Source organism: Channa argus, chromosome 11 (genome assembly GCF_033026475.1).
Source record: "Channa argus isolate prfri chromosome 11, Channa argus male v1.0, whole genome shotgun sequence".
NCBI classification, from domain to species: Eukaryota; Metazoa; Chordata; class Actinopteri; order Anabantiformes; family Channidae; genus Channa; species Channa argus.
Genome location: NC_090207.1, coordinates 23,474,372 through 23,493,926, shown reverse-complemented (window position 1 = coordinate 23,493,926; position 19,555 = coordinate 23,474,372). Strand labels below are relative to the sequence as shown.

At 39.6% G+C, this 19,555-nt stretch overlaps 3 protein-coding genes across 3 annotated transcripts; 1 reads left to right on the top strand and 2 right to left on the bottom strand.

Moving 5' to 3' along the window:
- Positions 1-95: 95 nt before the first annotated feature.
- rad9b (RAD9 checkpoint clamp component B) lies at positions 96-6,711 on the bottom strand. The gene is made up of 11 exons (XM_067522111.1): positions 5,765-6,711; positions 5,310-5,380; positions 4,976-5,113; positions 4,662-4,776; positions 4,203-4,302; positions 3,745-3,851; positions 3,468-3,574; positions 2,582-2,646; positions 2,223-2,336; positions 1,013-1,235; positions 96-613 (listed from the first exon to the last, which is right to left on the bottom strand). Exons 1-11 carry the CDS (start codon positions 5,796-5,798, stop codon positions 488-490), a joined length of 1,200 nt encoding a protein of 399 aa, XP_067378212.1. The 5' UTR covers positions 5,799-6,711; the 3' UTR covers positions 96-487.
- Positions 6,712-7,102: 391 nt separating this feature from the next.
- Positions 7,103-11,576, bottom strand: LOC137136600 (ubiquitin-conjugating enzyme E2 G1-like). Its single transcript, XM_067522115.1, has 6 exons — positions 11,407-11,576; positions 9,812-9,914; positions 9,611-9,708; positions 9,250-9,428; positions 9,052-9,158; positions 7,103-8,961 (listed from the first exon to the last, which is right to left on the bottom strand). Exons 1-5 carry the CDS (start codon positions 11,447-11,449, stop codon positions 9,072-9,074), a joined length of 510 nt encoding a protein of 169 aa, XP_067378216.1. The 5' UTR covers positions 11,450-11,576; the 3' UTR covers positions 7,103-8,961; positions 9,052-9,071.
- Positions 11,577-14,639: 3,063 nt separating this feature from the next.
- anapc7 (anaphase promoting complex subunit 7) lies at positions 14,640-19,341 on the top strand. Its single transcript, XM_067520233.1, has 11 exons — positions 14,640-14,850; positions 15,605-15,791; positions 16,051-16,170; positions 16,405-16,516; positions 16,685-16,838; positions 16,949-17,091; positions 17,272-17,389; positions 17,559-17,755; positions 17,845-18,069; positions 18,163-18,313; positions 18,403-19,341. Exons 1-11 carry the CDS (start codon positions 14,750-14,752, stop codon positions 18,590-18,592), a joined length of 1,698 nt encoding a protein of 565 aa, XP_067376334.1. The 5' UTR covers positions 14,640-14,749; the 3' UTR covers positions 18,593-19,341.
- Positions 19,342-19,555: the final 214 nt, after the last annotated feature.

Sequence of the window (19,555 nt, the reverse complement as noted above, 5' to 3'; positions counted from 1 at the left end):
CCTGCCATGTTTTTGAGTATAGACTACGTACGTTTTCTACGTACGATTTTCTTCACAGGTGTAGGCTACATCCTCCTTGAGCTTTATTTTCCCATCAAGACATTAGCACTACAGCCAGTGTGTTTACATAAATAAACTCAGGTTCGTAATATTTTTGTGTACTTTTACATTGCTCACACATCAGACATACAAGTAACCATCAACAGATAGATGTTGCATATTTAAGCTTAGGTAATGGCTTTCACAGATAACACCAAACAATATTTTGGTTATGACAAATTGTTTCAGACAATGAAAGTGCCAAAACAAACTATCTGCAGTTTGATAACAGAATTTTAACTGAACACAGTGGGGAAAAAAATTAAAGGCTGAAACAGCTAAATGTCCACAAACAGCTTTAAATTGGTCTCAGGTCTAAAGCACATTAAATATTAATTTAGATCTACAGTTGAATGTTGTGGCCTTTTTATGTCACCAAGATAAGTTCTTAGAGTGAAGGGCTTTTAGTATAGTCTTCTTCTATATCCTCTTCCATGTCACTGTAACAGGCCAGAACAGGCAGTCTATCATCATCATGCTCTGAGGACAAAGCCCTAAACAGGAGGGAGCAGATCTACAGGGAAAAGCATACAGATAACATGCCAGTGTACACTTTTAATCCAAACAAGTATTTTTAAATTAAAACATTTTAAATTAAAATTCCAACAATGGAAAATATTAGTGATGCATTAGGTCACTAGAAACTGGTCATAAGGCAGAAACAAGTTTTATTAAGAAAACAGGGTTTAAGGTTTGATTATTCTAATTGTTGCAGTGACAAAAAAAAAAACTTCATTCACTGGTCACTATGCTTATCTTCTTCAATCATACATTGAGGCCTCATGCAGTCTGTGCATACTTGCCAGTAAAGAATTTGGCACTTCAAGCTCCATAAAGACAGTAAGGTACTCCATCCCCAGGTAGGAGTCAGAGGACATATGGAGATTAAAAACCAGCAGGAAGCTCTCGTTACCTTATTGGAAGCAGGAGTTGTGTTGGCACTGTCACAGCCCTTGTCAGGAGCAGCAAGTCTGTTAGGGTCATAAATCTGAGGTAGAAGCTGCATCAGAGCAGGTGGACTGACTATAGGGCTGCCCTGGCTGGACGCGATCCACTCAGTCATATCAGGAAAATCCTGGGGCCTGCTGCTGTCTGCATCATATGAACCTGGAGGTACAACAGCAGCATCTGTACACCTGGGGGAACACACACACACGCACAAAACATATTAATGATTTCATTATCCAGAACTAATGATTTAAGTGTAAATAACATTGTGTCCAAGATTGGGGTGTACAGTGGTATGTTTCAATTCGATTCAATCTTGAAGAGTCCTTATATTATAGTATTACCAGATTAAGTTTTAAAAATTCTACGTTCAGATTTCAAAATATTATTAAGAAATGCATCTTGTATAGCAAATGTATCGCTTAAAAAAAAAAAAAAAAAAGATCTCTAGACCACCTCAGGCTTCATAGTTTGAAGCAGCAGTAAGTGTTGCTACAAGCATACCTAACAGCAGAAATGCACCACCTATGCATGTTCCATAACTGCCTGAATGAGTCATGTCAAAACACAAAGCAGCCTGTCCCTGAATACCTGAATACCTGAGCAGTGAAAAATTGCCTGTTCATCTGGTTAAAAACTGTTTCTGTAGACTCTCACCCCAAGCAAACCAAACTACAATTGACCCAGAAGTCAAGATCACCCAGAAGTGGGACTGGTGGGACAAGATCCACCAAAGTACAGCAAAACAGACAGTGAGAGAGAATTAACACAGTAGGACAATGACACTGGCAGAGCACCCAAACAGACTCACATAGAGGAGATGAGAGGATTACATGCCGTCACACTGTCAGGGTTCTAACCTAACCCCACGTGTCCTGGGCTTGCCCTATTTATCTCTGCTACAGACAGGCTGGTTGCTGTAACACTTTGTGCTATTAGGAAGCTAAAAACAACCAATGAGGGCACACTGCCTGGACTGAGTCCCTGGAGAGAGGCTCAGGTAGTGGCCTGTGGGAGGACTACATTATTCTCTCTTATACAGGGTCACTGTAGAGCTGAGACACTAGGCCTTCCAATACTTTAGCTGAATAATAATAATAATAATAATAATAATAATAATAATAATAATAATAATAATAATAATAATAATAATAAGACAACATAGTGTTTGTTACCTGGATGTAGTAGGGGCCGGGGTCCCCGTAGGCTGAGAATTTTCCGATTCAAACAAAGTGGCCAGCACCACAGTGGCCTCCAGGACCATGTCCTCCACAGAGAAGCACACAGGCCTGCAAAGAACAACAATAACTCCCTGATGGACATCTGCCAGTTATGCATCTAAAAACTACATCTTTCCTTTTTAAATCCACCTGTGTGGTTTATGGAAACTCTCAGCATTACCAGCAGTTTGGTAATATGGTTGGTACTGTCAGGCTCAATTTGAGTGCCTACAGCACCACACAGACTGACGCTGGTCTCTGTAACTTGAGATATGAATGTTACTTGTGCTGATCACGAAAGCAAAGACACTTACTTTCCCACAGCACTGAAGTGCACTGAAACTGGAAGGCAATGTGTCTCTGCAAAGGACAGAAAACCCTGGGAAACACAACAGCAACAATTTACTTGCTAAAACTAAGTCTGAGTGCATGTTTGAGTGCACCCATGTCATGACAATAACATTATAAAATGCTGATCACCTTGGGGACAGGGCTGTGGCTTGTTTACAATGATCAGGCCTAACAAAAATGGCAACGCTTCAGGAAAGTGAGACAGACTGGTTTCTAATCCAACCAGACTTGATTTTTTTAATATTGACAGGCCCAAGGTGGCTGGGCTGGTTAATGAGGAGCCTCACAGCGGGGAGTACAAGAAACATTCCAAGACATTAGGGACAGGGATTGCAGGTGTTAATACAGGTCAAGTCTCATTAACTGGACTAACACAAAAACTGTTTATCCAAATTTCCAAATGGCCAAGCAAGTTCTTTAAATTATTGAGCACACTACTCTGGTAATAAAAGATCTAATGCTTTGCAGTCATCAAAGTATAAATAGTTTAGGGTTGATGTAATTTGAGCCAGCCCTTAAATATGCATTTAATAACAAACTGTTTATTGCGTAGCCTGCAATTTAATTGCAGTTACTTTTCCTCAGTAGTGGTTCAGATATGCCTCATTTGGGTCACACTGTCTTCGCTGTGATGAGTCAGAGGGCTTAGGCGAAAGATCTTAAAACCCATACAAAGAGCTGTATGGCTTTAGTACACTTGAGTAATCTAGACTCGGGGACCAGAAAGATGACCTCTTAGACATGAAATGCTCCAATCATCCCACACACACACACACTCACACACAGAGACACACACATATGATATTATCGTGTGACAGGATAATGGGAACCTCCAAAAATAACCATTACCCTTAACTCCTTTAGACAGAAGGTTATGTCCGAGTTCACTCCAACCTGAAAGTAGTCAAACTCGTCCGGGTGTAAGGACATCTCCGTGTACATCACCTTTATGAGATCTGTGACCGAAGAACTTCAAAGTCAAAACAGATTCTGTACATTTCTAGTGTATGTCTTAATGTCTCATGGTGTTAAAAATCTATCTCAAAGCTTGTGCAACAGCAACCTTTAGACAGTTTATGATCTCTGTCATGGGCTTGAACCAAATCAAAGTGCAACAATAGCTCACCCTTTTCCCCCTCAAAGTAATTTCTCAGACTGACTCTCAGAGGAGTTATGGACAGAGTGATTTCCTCTTGGGACACTGGGAAATGCAACACCATATCACCAAGGAGCCTGCAGCAAAGGAGAGAGCAAAACAAATTGAAGCCTTAGCAGAGACAGTCCAAGCAATGAGCAGAGAACCGTGTTATATTTTTGTGCTACTTATGAATATTGTGACTATTGTACTGTACATACTTGCCAGTTTGGTTGATTAAACTAAATTGCACTGAATCAGAGCTGAGATGAGACTACAATACATAATGAACGACCATTTTTGCTCACGAAAAGTCGAGGTTAAAGATGAACTTCTAGGAAATGTAAGATTTTATTTGCATAAAAAAGTCCAATTAAATAACTAAATCATGGCTTTGAAGTTTATGTGCATTAGGATGTTTGCATTAGGAAGAATTCTTAGGCGCTAACCTGGCAGGTGCCTTCAGTACATTTGGACAGAGGTGTGAGGCAAACAGTGCCCGCAAAGCCTCACTTTCTTGGAAATGAAGGTTGTGGGTCTTGGTGATGCCTATTACCAAAGCAGACAGGATAGATGGAGCACACTGCCTCCAAGTGTTGACAATATGCAACATAGCATTTGCAGCACAGCATTAAAAGAAACAAAAACAAGGCCTGTTCACTTTAGGGGAATAGGTTCAATCTAATGGAATCAAATACAGCAGCTCTGCCATGAATTCTACTTTTACAAGGTTAAATTTCTCTCTAACTTGAAACTGTCAGCAAGGTGATGATTGTGCTATGTTTGTATTGTCGGCGTCGTAGTGGGTAGTGGAGTCCACCTGGAGTGGATTATATTAAGAGCTGGTTCTAATGTTTTGGCCCAGTTTTACCCCTTTATCATATGATGTAAAATGAAACATTACCCACCATGCCTGCAGAAGAATTGGAAGATTACTCCGTCACTGGGATTGCTGATTGATATCTGACATTTTTCCACTTTACGCTCAATGGAAGTCAAACACCGGAAAATTGGTAGCAATGACTTAAAAAAAAATAAATAAATAAAAAGCACATTTACTTTAGACACAAATATTATCACTATTTCAACATTTTTATGAAAAAACTCTGAACATCTTGTCCCTATTTGTGCGTTAGTTCAGTGCTGTATCATTAAAATGTTTAGCATTTGTCCTGTGCAATGAACTCTGATGTCACATGTCCAGAAGAAATGACAAACATACCTTCATTAGCAGTTTGCATTTGATTGTTCCACTGTCCTGCTCTGAGCCTGAACCCAGGCTGTAGTGTTGGAAGAACAGTGGCCTGAACAGGAAGCAGGAATAGGCAGAATGAACGGCGTTCACGGATCTGAGGGCCAGCTATAGCACAGAGAGAGATACTCAGTTAGGATGCAGCTGGCGTGAATGCCCCGCTGAGAGATGGTGACAGGGATCCACAAGCTGGAAAGGCCTTATATACAATATGCATCCAATTTAAAAAGGCAACATTATCCCTGTGATAGGCTCAGAATCCTGTGCTACTCTTCTGATGATGGACCTGGTGGTCATTGCTCACCCCTTTGACCGTGGGATCCAGCCACAGCTCTTCTCCAATGCGTGACAGCGCATGAACAGCTTTTCCAAATACTGCAACACAAGGCGCCGTCAGAATCCAGACATTCACTAATATCAAGCAAACTTTTTACTTCCTGCAGTGCATCAAACGCCAGTGGAAGTATTGTTTAATGCATAATGATAAATAATATAAGAAACTTTTACTTATTATAGTAATATTTATATAAAAGTACTGCGTTTGTCTGCTTTTACCCGGCTTTTAACTTGCAAATAGCTATTTTAAATTCTAGAGTAAGCTAACGCTAAGTTAGCATTAAATACTACAGTTATCGCTACATTTAAACATATATGAATACGTTATTTTGACAAACCTCAGGTACAACTTATAAACACATTTTTCCCCCCAGCAAGTTTAACCTGGTAACACCTGGACACACTAGTTTCGTTTATTATTACCTTTAACACCGTTTCCTGCGAGGATGCAGTTCATATTTGCGCGGCGGCAAACGCGAACAGGAAGAGCGCCACCGTGCGACGGTTGATGATAATTACAGGCAGCAGTTGGGGGCTGCGATGGGATCCTGCTGCTCCGCCCATTGAGCCACCAGGCCGCCAGATTAATGCAAAACAAATCCTGACTGACAGAACTCAGGTACAACCCAATATGTACTGTATTTGTTATTGTATTTTATAACATTTTTAGGAACACAATGACTCTTTAGAACAGCTATTACAACAGAACATGCAAATACAGTATGTCACGCTGGTAATAAGTGCATTTCTTGATCATATTTGAGCATTGTTTCAGTTATATAACCGGCGTTGGTAGAACATCAGCATCACTATAAGGGCATTAAATCCTTTACATTAAAAAAATGCATCTTACTCACCTGTTGACCATTTTTGATTTTGCTATACTGCAAAGATGGCATCGCTGTCCAGCTGTAAGGGCAGGATGCTGAGGCTGAGGAGAAGAAGCAAGAGTGAATGTTAGTAATCTTGTCATATTTGACAAATCTTCACAATTATCTTTTTTTTATGAAAACCACCTCAAACCTCTTTAACATAAAAAATAAAATTGAGCATTGAGGCCCTATAAAAGGGGTGCAGAGATAGATTTGGGAGTATGTATTGTCTGCATATGCTGATAACCTGCAGACATATTTCTGTGTTTTTCATTGTACACCTCCCTCACTTATTTGGGATTATAAGACATAATCACAAATAATGTCTTATAATCATAATTTGTAGACACTTAAGTCTACAAATTATCTAGACATTATAAGACAATTACACCTTGTTTTGTTTAGTGACCAAAGAGAAAACCTGTTAAAAAGTAAACTGTAGACACATTTATATTCAAACCATCTATTTTGAATTCAAGAACAAAGAAAAACGGTATCTGACTCACCATCTTTGCATCCCTTAAGATTCTGCAAACCTATAAATTAAGAATTTCTACATTTAATCAGAATCCATTAACATTCAAACATTAACAAGACTTTACAATCTTACCTCATTAAGATCAGAACTTTCATTTTTTAAACACTTTTTTTTTTTTTTTTTTGCATTCGCCATGTCACCCACTTCCTCATGGTTTACAGTCACAATATTTACTGGCAACTTTATCTGCTCAGTGTGTTGCAGCCAGCATAGCCTGTAAGTGTGAAATGAAGCCACTGCTGAAATCAGACTCTATTCCTGGGGTTCCAGTTACAGAGCAGAGGTCTAATACACTTGAACTCAGAGCTTGTTTCTATCCACAATGTACAACACAAATGGAATTACAAGCCATTCTGTTTACACACTTTATTGAGCATCATGTTCAATATACATTGCATTGACACAAAAATGGAAAATAAAAGAAAACAAAGAAAACAAAACAAAAAACCCAGAACAGATTATGGCATTAGGGTGGATTACCTGGACACACCATTTCAGAGCGTATTGCTTAATGACATTTCAAACGCACCAAATCTGTGCAAATACAGTGAACACCGGTCAGAGGAGGTCATGGTAAGTTAGAAAATTCTGACTTTAAAAGGTAATGTCAACAGCAGTTATGTGATCTTTAAGTCTACAGAATCTACTCACTGTACATATCCCATTTACCCAGAATGTACTACTTAAACACACCCAACTCCTTCAAACCTGATTGCATGCGCCAAACAATGGTTAGCAATTTTTTTCCCCAATGTCACCCATAGAACAATTATCCAGAATTCAAATGACATAATGGCTTAATAGTCAGCAACACCATCAAAGTGAACAAAAGCCAACGGTTTCCAGACTCCACCCAAACACAACTGTGTATATTCCTGAAAATTAAACCTACATACAGATTTAGTTCACTTCCCACCAGAACACTTGCTTCGCAAAATGAGTTATCTTCAAGTCTATCAAGTATTACAACCCAAAGTCAACTGATTAAGTAAGGTGATAGATATCTACATATGCACCCTGCACCCCCCAAAAAGTCTAAACCCATTAGTAAATGTAATTTAAATATCATTTACCCACACACACTGATCAAAAGTCAAATGTGCCACAACAAAGTAAGAACTAGCCTAATTCTTCTACAAAGCCCCTAAAATCCCCCATGTCAATAGATTTAAAATTCAAACCATAAAGCTTGTCAAATGTGTTATCCTTTTGAGGTAAACTCAGATGCCAGTTAATCAGTACGCACGTGAATAATCACAGCTTAGGCTATTTTCACAGGCTGTTTTTGGTTGTCCTTGTTTTATAATAATATTGTTAAACGACATCAGATTGATAATTAACAGACATCTTCACTGACCATGATGGCCAATCGTTAAGGGAAAGGTTCAGGAATATCACAGGCTCATCTTACTGACAGCAAACTGAGACCCTAGTCAGATCCTGAGACGCTGGCACACCACTTCTGTTAGCATTAGCAATCCTTGTGTTAGACAACAATAACTCCCGAAAATCACTGAGTAAGCCACTCCATTTACATCAGTGGTTAGCAGTGATACACAGCAGAGCTATTTGAGGGGGGGGGGGGGGGGGATCATGCAGGTTTGAGAATCATGGTTCTATACCTCCCAGACTTACACTGGCATGGGAAGAAAATGCAAACAGGTGACCAAAAACATAAATAAATACATAAATAAAACCACCTGTGTGAAAAATCTGTCTGAAAGTTCTCAAACAGTGAAGCCAACATAAAGGCAACAGTAATTCAGTGACAATGTTGAAAAATAACCACATCTATCAACAGAGATTTCTTGGGCTGACATTAATCTGGTGGCAAGTACACAGCAGGGAGGACAAGTGATGACCGAACAGTAACGGGCTTTTGTTTTGTTTTACACAATCTTGACCCCTAAATTGCATAAGAAACCTGGTATAAAGTAGAAATTGTTCAGCAGCAGATAAAAAAGCAAGTTAATTTACAGTAGTGACATATCTTACATCATTAAATTTTCAAAATAAATAAAATTAAATATACAATTCCAGGTAGGAAACAGGTTAATTTCGCTGGTAGGGTTTTCAAATTGGCTCATCTTGCGAAAAATGACAACCTTTTCACAGAAATGTGGTTGAAGCCAACCAATTCCTTTGACTGGCAAAACAAGGGGTGCAAAAGCCTTTTGCTGAAACTTTCCCTCTGAAGGCATTTCCTTTAACTAGGGAAAAAAATAAAAAGCATCATAATTACTATTACTTCCAGAAACAAGGTGTCACACATAAGTCTTAACTAAAACAAACTTACTTACCCTGGAATTACAATTGACTCTTAATCAAATGCCATCTCTTGACTTTTTCTTACACAGCGGGCCACCTTTCTCTTGAATTCACCATTAGGGTCCTCCCTCCACTCTTTCTGTGGGGGCAATGTCGCATTACTTAAACTGCCATAATTACAAAAAAAAAAGGGGGATTTTTTTGTTTTTAGTTTTTAGAGTCTAACTCACCGCAGCATCAACATTAGCTGGTGAATCGCTGTTGGGGTCTGCCAGCATTGAGATAACACTAATCATGATTGTCTCTACTGTGTGGATCGGAAGCCAACGCTCTTCAGGCTTTTCATAACCAAACTTATCTTCTCCAGGCTCATGCAGAATTGAAATGCAAACATCTCCATTCTTTGCCACTGGGAATAAACAGTGCAAACAATTAGCAACTAATATGATGCAAAGAAGACTTTCATTACATTTAAAAACAAGAAATCAGTTATGTTTAGTGCTCAATTACAAAGTGTGCGAAAAATCCATTTTACATTACAGAGCAGATTTTAAGCGAGCAAACATCAAAGGGGATACTAAATGCGTTTACCATTTGGGTGCCAGATTTCAGTGATGAACTTCATCTTCGGTGGCCGTAGCGGATAATCATAGGGAAAGGTTAAGTACGCTTTAAAAAACCCTCCTTCACTGCAATTGCGACAGAACAAGGACAAGGACAAATGAGAAATGATGAGATTGAAAATATATTTATCCTTCAACCATCATATTCCCCAGAAGATTTCACACTTACAAAAGGGTATCTTGTGGACCAATGATCACAACTTCCCATTTGTATATGTCATCATCATCAATCAGACCAGCTGAAAAACCCTCCACAGGATTCTTGTTGAGCTCTGGGAAAACAAACATTTTGAATACAATGAATGAGCTGGAAATCAAACAATTACAGTAATTTCACAAAACAGGTCCAGGTCCATATGTGTGAGCACGTAAGTAGGCATGTGCTGTCAGAGGGTTTTTGAGAGAAGGTAACATCCGCAGTTGCTCATTATGTTGAAAATCCTTTGTAAAGCCAGAAACAGGAGAGAGTGCACGAAGTAGTGACAGCATTAAAACTAAACTAGTATCATTCGCCCTTTTACCTCTTCTTTTTACCCATTACTGGTTAAAAGTTCAATAAAAAGAGAGGGCATTTAAAACATCTTTACTAATGATCTGGTAAATACAAGAACATTGTTTTGGAAGCAAAACTCAATCTAAACTCAAGAGGAATCATTTACTGGGCAAAGTACAACTCAAACATGTGATTTATTTTAATAGAGCAATGACATGATGGTGTGTATGATTACAAAAACTGCTTTCAGACAATAATCACAACATTGGCACAGCCAAAATTAATTCACGTTGGAGTCACGGACCTTAATGAACTGTGTTTATGTCTTATTTTAATGTTTATTAGTTACTTTTTGTTAAAAAGTATACACATTTCTGGTGGTAAAATCGTGCCTAAAATAACCCTCCCAACATTAATATACACTAATGAGCTTCAAGCAGTTTTCTAATCACTTTGTACAAGAATAAGTGGTAGTGTCATAATATTTCTTTACCAAACAATAAATACAAAGTTTCAATCAAATCATGGCTTCCAAAAATAAGTGAAGTGATTCACCTACTTGAAGAAATGAATCGATTCAAAGCAAGTGATTCGCGGTTACATCACCTTGGTTACAGTTTAGCTGAGAAAAATCTTCAGTCTGGGGACAGAACCTCCCTAAAACCACTAAGAATATTGTTGAATTAAACAATAAGAGAGAACAATAAAGACTTTAATCACTGAGATGCGCATTCTTATTAAAAACCGCTAACGGAACAACGCGTGAGTCAGACTTGACACCAGAAACATTAAATATTACCTTAGCATTATTTAGTTGATAATGAGTAATTTTAGTAAAGCTGCCGATGATATGGAGTCATATTTGTGTATACAGCTATCATTTGCAAAGCTTTAGTAAACAGAGCAGATGAGCCCCTGGATTGATTATTCCTTTGTTCCATCAGCTAACGTAACTAATGTCGAACTTGCTAGCCCGCTAACAATGTTGGCGTTCACTGTTGGGTCAGATATTTGGTTATTTAAACCACGTATGCCTTTAAATATAAGTGTTATGCCTTTATTTCCACCAGAGACCAGCTAATCATTGCCACTCAACCGCATACTGAATTGGAAGAAACCCCTTTATACTGCTTAGTGATCTTTCTGAGCTTACTCCTATGGCGTAAACACGGCTTTGCGTAGCGTTAGCTAAAAAGGCTAATGCTAGCTACCCACTGGGTAGTTAGCAGTTAAATTGACTAAATTTGCTTACATTTTTGTGTTCATGTTACCTGCCAGTTGTTTTCGAAGAAGTAATGCTGATTGTTCGGTCATGGTACGCTGGCGCAAATGAAAAACACTTAAAGCCAATAAGTGAGGCTCGGGCTGAAATCGAGAAGAAATCTTCCTCTGCCTGCTGCTAGCGTTAATTTTCTTCTGTGTTTTGACACAAGGTTCAGCTGCTTGCTTTGGCTTTGCGCATGCGCAGTTGACTCTCTCTGTGCGTGTGTGTGTGTGTGTGTGTGTGTGTGTGTGTGTGTGTGTGTGTGTGTGTGTGTGTGTGTGTGTTTGTGTGTGTTTGTGTGCGCGTGCGTTTCTTCAAAGAGCAGATTATGGTTCAAATCGACGGTTTTTAAGAAATCAACGGGGTATAATCTGGAATACATTCTTTCCAACCTTCATCACCTCCGTTCCTAACCTGTAGGAAAGAAGGTTTAGGACTGACATGTTATTCACAACATTTAAGTATAATTAGTTCCATTTGGTGCATGAATTTTGCAATGTGTCTTTAGGGATCATCTGACATCTGAATCGTAGGTGGTCTGGCTTGGTCTGAGGTCTTATGATGCTGATGCTTGACTGATTATATAGTTGTTGTTTATTGTGATTTAGTTTGAACAAATGTATGGCCTTATTAATAATTTAAAAGCTTAATTTTCTATTAGGTTAGGTTTTCTACAGAAAAACAAGATATTATTAGTATAAGATACGTTGATAAGAAATATCTTCCACTATGCCATGCACAATTTTAATATAATTTAACATTTACTTTCTATAAAAAAAAATGTCTTTGTTGTGTTTTCGGCATGAAAAAGGACGTGGCACCCCAAGAACATCATGAGTCGTGTTGAGATCCACCAAGGGATGGATCATGAGCCTCCTTTCTCCGATGACACACAGAATTGATGTGCAGGTGAGAAAACCATTGCTGAGAGGAACCACCATGCCATGCCTGGCTAATAGTTCTGAAGTTGGGCGAGACTTGGCTCTAATAGGAACTGGAGGAAACCTGTTGCTGGTGAGATGCTTTACCTTGGTGATGGTAACGAAGGTCGACACTGGTTCCTTGAGTTTGGCAGGGTCCTCTACTGATCCTGAAAGGTAAGAGGCATAGTGAAACTCTGGCTCTTAATCATGCCACAGGTGAAAGGCTTGATAAATCCAGCATGACAAATCTTGTGGACTCTCACTCTGCTGGTGTAGTGTCAACAGCTATAGAAAACATTCTGTGCTCCCAAGGTATCTATTCAGAAGTCGGCTGAAAGTCTGATGCTACGTGCTCAGGGATTGGTTCATAATGCTACAGTCAGAGGGCAAGCAACACAGAAAATAGAAAAATGGTTAATTATTGTAACCTTAGCTTCTATGACTGTGTTGCTCAGCCCTCGGGCTGCAGTATAATGTACCAGTCTCTGTGCAGCATGGTCCACTCCTACCGGTGAGTCGGCCAAAAGTTGCAACTTTATCGCTCTCATGCTGTGTCAATTATGTCTGCAGTCACACCATAAATGAGTGGCGATCATAGCACTTCCCTCAAACTGACCTTTTTCCTTCAGCAAGCAAGAGGTACTGCAAAATGTAGGGCTGCGAAATATAGTCATAAAACCTAGGGTTACAATATCTAACCATCATTCTTTTTCCTATGTTTCAGCGTATCTGCCGGGGAGAGTGTCAGGTAGCATAGCCAGCTCTGAGACGGCATTGTCCAGAATAAAGATGGTGTTAGGTGCTGCCGTGGACTGAAATGTGCACTTATGTGAGCAGTCAGTGAGGTGGGTTGTCAAGGCATCCTTAGGAGAGGGCAGGGTGGGCCGTCGGCTGGTTCTAAAGTTGTTTTTTGAGGCAAAGAGGGCACCTAGGCTCGGTTCCAAGGTCGGGACTGCCGGAAACCTGTCGTCCATGACATTCTTCACCTTGGTGATGTGGGAGAAGGTGGGAAACTCTGCCTTGAATTTAGCTGGCTTGTTGGCACACCCGTGAAGGTTTGGGGCCATCGCAGGGAATAACGTCCCCAGGCAGACCAGGGTAGCACATGCCAGGGGACAGGGGGAGCCCAAGGGTTTGCCTTGAGAAACAGAGGTGGCTCCTGATGATGTTGCTCAGCAGGCGGACAGTTGGGAGGCTCTATGTTAGGCACGTTGTGGAGAACCCAATGAAAATGCAGGAAACCCACTCAGTAAAAGCAGGCTCGCAGGTTCCACTCCAAAGCAGCCAAGGCAGTGGGGGTGAAGGTCGATGTAGCCCATGAGCTCTTTTTCACTTTGCTGCTGCCGCCGTGACTGAAGAGTTGCTACCACTGTTCTTGCTGCTGACATATGTGCTCTTTAGCAAGGAATTGTACTTTAGTCAGTGCAAGGCTGAAGGAACTCTTTTGTGCTGCCCCTGTAGTCTTAATTAACCGCACCACGATATCTATAAAGTAGCAACCTTTTGGCCCACTCACTGGTGGGCGTAGACCATGCTGCTTCAGTCAGCGCAACACGCACAGGGATTGGTTCATAGTGATTCATTTAGAGGGCCAGCACCATAGAAAATAAAACTGTATATTCTCATTTATAAATACAATTGGGTTACTTTGGCAGAATAAACAGTTAGTTTGGGGCATGAAATAAAAAAGTGGTGGTGGGACAAGATATGGACGGTAGCAGTTGTTAGAGCACAAACATGGTTCACAGGAGACTTTTGTTATGTAAATGTGCAAATTACAGCATCTGATGATGACCAATTCGTTAATGTTAGTCATCATTAACAAATAATGCTGTTAAAATATTAGGGACAGTATATAATACGAAATAGAGATATGCAAATTGTTTGTAAAGGACTATATTTATGTCATGTATTTTTATAATTCAAGTAGGACCTGGGAATGAGTTGTTTAACACGTTTGCTGACCTTTTCTTTATTCTTATTTCCTTTATTCAGTTTAATAGATAAAAGTGAAATCAGTTGGATTTACGTTAATTTATACCTACAGCAGAAGAAACAAACACAAGATGCGTTTAGATGTATCAGAAATATGCGCGCAACATAAACCTATCTGTTGTGGCGAGTAAGACGAATTACCAATCTGTTTCCTTTGAAGTTTTCAAAAAATCAAATCGAAACAAATAAAATACTGTAAATAAACTACGATGGTGGTCAACCAAAGCTGCCTATTTCTTTAAGGTGTCACATTCGCGAGCATTGTAACTGTAAAAACGAACTTATGCATCGCACCTAAAGGCAGCAATGTGCGGAAGGAAGGATGTTCGGCGCCATATTTAATACTTCAGTAGCTAGCTAGAGTGTTAGCTGTTTACAAGCCCAAACTTTTAACTTAACGGAACCTAAAGCAAGGCCTCTACGTAACCAAGAATGAATGTAATAGACCATGTACGGGATATGGCTGCCGCTGGCCTTCACTCTAATGTCCGGATATTGAGCAGTTTGTTGCTGACTATGAGTAATAACAATCCGTAAGTAATATCCGAGCGGGGTCCGTCTATTTTCTGGATTACTTACCTAGCTACACCAGCGTATTATCTATATTGGTATAATTAACCACCAGCTAGCAGTCAACAACATCTAACGCTAACTTTACTGGTAATAACTGTAAATCATTTAAGGCTTCTAAATGAAAATAAACGCCTGTAAAACGTAGTATTTGCATCAAAAATGTTGAATTAACGTCAGTATTGGGGCTGGCGTCCAAGAAATAGTCTACTACCTGCATATGAGTGGTTACCTGGTATTAGCAAATAGCTTGAAGTTTTACAACCAACTATTGAATATACTGTTGAATGACGTTTCAGAGATTGATTTTCTCTGTCTTCACCATCCCGACAGTACGATATCCTTCAGCCTATTATGATCTGACTTGCTGTCACAGTTGTAGTACATTGTTTTTGTTGTGATGTAAAGTAGCCCAACATCAGTTACTAGAGGGTGAGGATGAGGGAGGTTGTCGATACTCTACACACGTATTTAAAAAATAAATAAAACGTCCTCAGTGTCTTTGTCTTTTTTAGTGGTTTTCATTGCAAGAATATTCCTCAGTGTCATTACCTTTTGTTAGAGTTGTAACAATGCTTTAAATCATATTTTTATAATCATCAAGATAATGTATGAATACTTTTGCTTGTCATCTTGTCAACTAGCATTTGACCAATAAATGCTGCTTTGTGTTCTGATTACTTTATTACTTTGTCTGCATCTTTTAAATTTTTGTAGGGAGCTGTTCTCACCAGCCCAAAAATACCAGCTGTTGGTTTACCATGCTGACGCCATCTTCCATGATAAGGAATATCGTAACGCTGCCTGCAAATACAGTATGGCACTGCAGCAGAAGAAGGTGCTCAGCAAAACCTCTAAAGTTCGTACTTCTACTGGTGGAGCAGCATCCAACATACAGGCACAGGTGTGTTGTAATGCATCTCAATGTGCTAAAAGGACACAGTAGTTATGGAAATGTTTATCATTTGCTATTTTGATGATACTATCATACTGTATTTTGCAATAAAATCTTTTTGTTATGGGACACCATTTCTCACTTCTAAACATGTCCATCTCACCTGCGCCTCTGTTCTTGACAAAATATCAATCCCACCAACGTGGTCAATTATTGGCGCAAATGCTAACGTTAAAATGTACAGCTTATGTGTTCTGTTGTATTTCAGAGCTTGCCATCAGAAATTGAGGTGAAGTACAAGATAGCGGAATGTTACACCATATTGAAACTGGACAAAGATGCCATAGCAGTGCTTGATGGGATTCCATCTAGACAAAGGACTCCAAAGGTAGGCTGCTGCTCTCTTAGTATTCATATTTTAAAATTTTAATAAAGAAAACTTCTCACCTTGAGTAATAGCAGAAGAACAAAAGACTTTATTCTTCTGCGGTTGTCATATTTTTATTGTTTTTACAAATGAAGGCAAATCATCAGAAGTAGTGCCACTATCATGATTATCATTATTATCAAAACCTTTATTTTTGGATTATGGTGATTCAATTAATTGTCTTTCTTGTCACAGATCAATATGATGTTGGCAAACTTGTATAGGAAAGCAGGTCAGGAGCGTTCTGCAGTGACGAGCTACAAAGAAGTTCTCAGACAGTGTCCCCTCGCTCTGGATGCAATTATTGGTATGCAAGGTCACAGAGATATCTTATATCTCTCCAACACACTAGGCTTTTCCTGCTTAGTCTGTCTGCTTTCTATACACTTCTTTATCTTTGTGTATATTCTGTGCATCATACTTTGATTAACTTGCAAAAAGCTTTTTTAAGGTAAACTTTACTTTGTTTTGTTAGGACTTCTCTCTCTGTCAGTCAAGGGAGCTGAAGTGGCATCCATGACTATGGATGTGATCCAGAGCATCCCCAATCTGGACTGGCTCTCAGTTTGGATCAAAGCTTATGCCTTCATACATGCAGGGGACAATCAAAGAGCCATCAACACCATTTGGTGAGCCGAGCCCTAATTTAGACACCAATTGGTTGAATGTGCCATTTGTTTCTCACAGATCACTAATTATTTGATTTGTGTACGTCTGTTTCAAACTCGTCCTTTTTCAGCTCTCTGGAGAAGAAGTCTCTGCTGCGGGACAACGTGGACCTTCTAGTGAACCTGGCAGATGTTTACTTCAGGGCAGGGGACACCAAAAATGCCATCCTCAAATTTGAACAAGCACAGATGCTGGACCCATATCTCATAAAAGGTGGGCTGCAGCACAAGTGTTCCATTTATTTATTGATGCTAGCCTCTGTCAGAAACTGGTAGATGCATTTTTGTATGGTTTATTTTCATGTTCTTATTGGCATCCAATATCATTGCTGTAGCACTAGTCTTAAGGGACCGTGAATGAGAAATGGGATGTAACTGTTGATCTAACTTGCAGGAATGGATGTTTATGGCTACCTTATGGCTCGTGAGGGACACCTGGAAGATGTAGAGGTCCTGGGAGGACGATTATTTAATATTTCAGATCAGCATGCTGAACCCTGGGTGATCTCTGGGTGAGTTGACTGAGTGGACAGTGTTTTTTTGGGACAGATGTCAGAGCATTTCAAATGCCCCGTGCAATAATTGAACAATTGTATTTTGAAAAATTACAAATCTGCTAATTTTCCTACTCTTTTTTTTTTTTTTTTTTTTTTTTTTTTTTGTGAATTTGTGATTATTCAGGTGTCACAGCTTTTATAGCAAGCGTTACTCCAGAGCTCTCTACCTGGGAGCTAAGGCCATCCAGCTTAACAGCAACAGTGTGCAGGCGCTCCTTTTGAAGGGGGCAGCATTGAGAAACATGGGTCGAGTTCAGGAGGCCATCATTCATTTTCGAGAGGCCATGCGCTTAGCACCATGCCGACTTGACTGCTACGAAGGCATGTTTGGTTATTTGCATAGTGTCTTTTTACATGCAGTACATTTCTGTTTTGCTTGTGATGACAGTAATAAAACCATCTCTTTCTAGGTCTCATCGACTGTTACCTGGCATCCAATGGGATCCGAGAGGCAATGGGGATGGCTAATAACATTTATAAAACCCTGGGGGCCAATGCACAGACTCTGACCATCCTTGCCACGGTGTGTCTTGAAGACCCTGTGACTCAGGAAAAAGCCAAAACCCTGTTGGACAAAGCACTTGCCCAGAGACCTGACTACACTAAGGCTGTGGTCAAAAAAGCTGAACTGTTGAGTAAGTACTAGCATTAAATAGTTGAATAGTAACTACTAGCATTAAAAAGTGTCCTTTTTAATAAAAAAAAAAAACAAATGTGTTCTTGTGAAGGCCGGGAGCAGAAATACGAAGAAGGGATCGCACTCCTCCGCAATGCTCTGGCCAATCAGAGTGATTGTGTCTTACACAGAATGTTGGGAGATTTTCTGGTGGCTGTTAATGATTACCAAGAAGCTATGGATCAGTACAGCATAGCCCTAAGGTAACATTAATTTGGTTTTACTTCTTATCTTAAATACAAAGTTGTACATATTGCTATGAGACCACATCTTTTATTCATTCCTTCTTAAGCCTGGATCCCAATGACCAGAAATCTTTAGAAGGCATGCAGAAGATGGAGAAGGAGGAGAGTCCCACCGATGCCACGGTGGAGCTGGATGGAGACGACATGGAGGGCAGTGGAGAGGACGGAGACCTGGAGGGCAGTGACAGTGAGGCAGCACAGTGGGCTGATCAGGAACAGTGGTTTGGTATGCAGTGACCCTTGGTTACTGAAAGGCTCTTTGTCAGTACCCTCTTCTGACACACAGCAGCATGTAGGAGGCCTTCAGCCATTAGGGTCACCTAACAGGATGGGGGCGGGGTACTGCTCCACACACCTCCCATGATTACTGAGGTTAGCACCAAGTGATGTTGCCAACTTATAAGAGAATGCAGCTCTGAGTGATGCCCAGGTTTGTAGTGCAGATACAGACATCAGTGCTAATGGAAATGCAGTTTAGTGCAGAACACCAGCCATTTCTGACCAGTTGTTTTCCTATCACACTTCAGTGTGTCCTTCATTGAGCTTTGTTAGCTTGTCCATTCAGCTGTGCATAACCGTCTGACCGTGTCAGTAATTAAGTAATACATCTGTTGCTACAGTGGCCATTTTTTCATCAGTTCATCTTTGTTGATGTTATGTGGCTTCCTGGATAAATACTCATTACCACCTGAATCAGTCAGTGTAATAAAAAGGATTTGCTTTGGGTAATTATTTAGATTCAATTCAGTGTACAGGACTATTCCCAGGCATGATGAATGCTGGGAAATGTACAAAGTTATTATAAGAATCAAGTGGTGTGATAGGAAAATTTGTTCAGGTCATAAGTGGCTTGAGGTATCTGACACTATATCACGATAGAGATGTGCAATCTTGTTTCTAAAAATGTTAGTGTACCCTTTTTTTCCCCGAAGCTCTTTAAAATTTATCGTGTTTTATTTTGTCACATAAAAAATTGTCAAATAGTGTATATGCTTTTTATTTTGTGTCTGAGTCTGCCTTTATGTCAAAAATGATCCTATGTTTTATTCATTCTTAAGTTGGGAAAAAGTGTTAAACTATTTCAAGACAGATGTTTATAGTATTTTGTACATATTTTAAAAGTGTATAATAAAATTATTAAACATTTAGTTGACATGAGTGTAGATCTGCGGTAGACGACACATTACATTATTGTTTAAA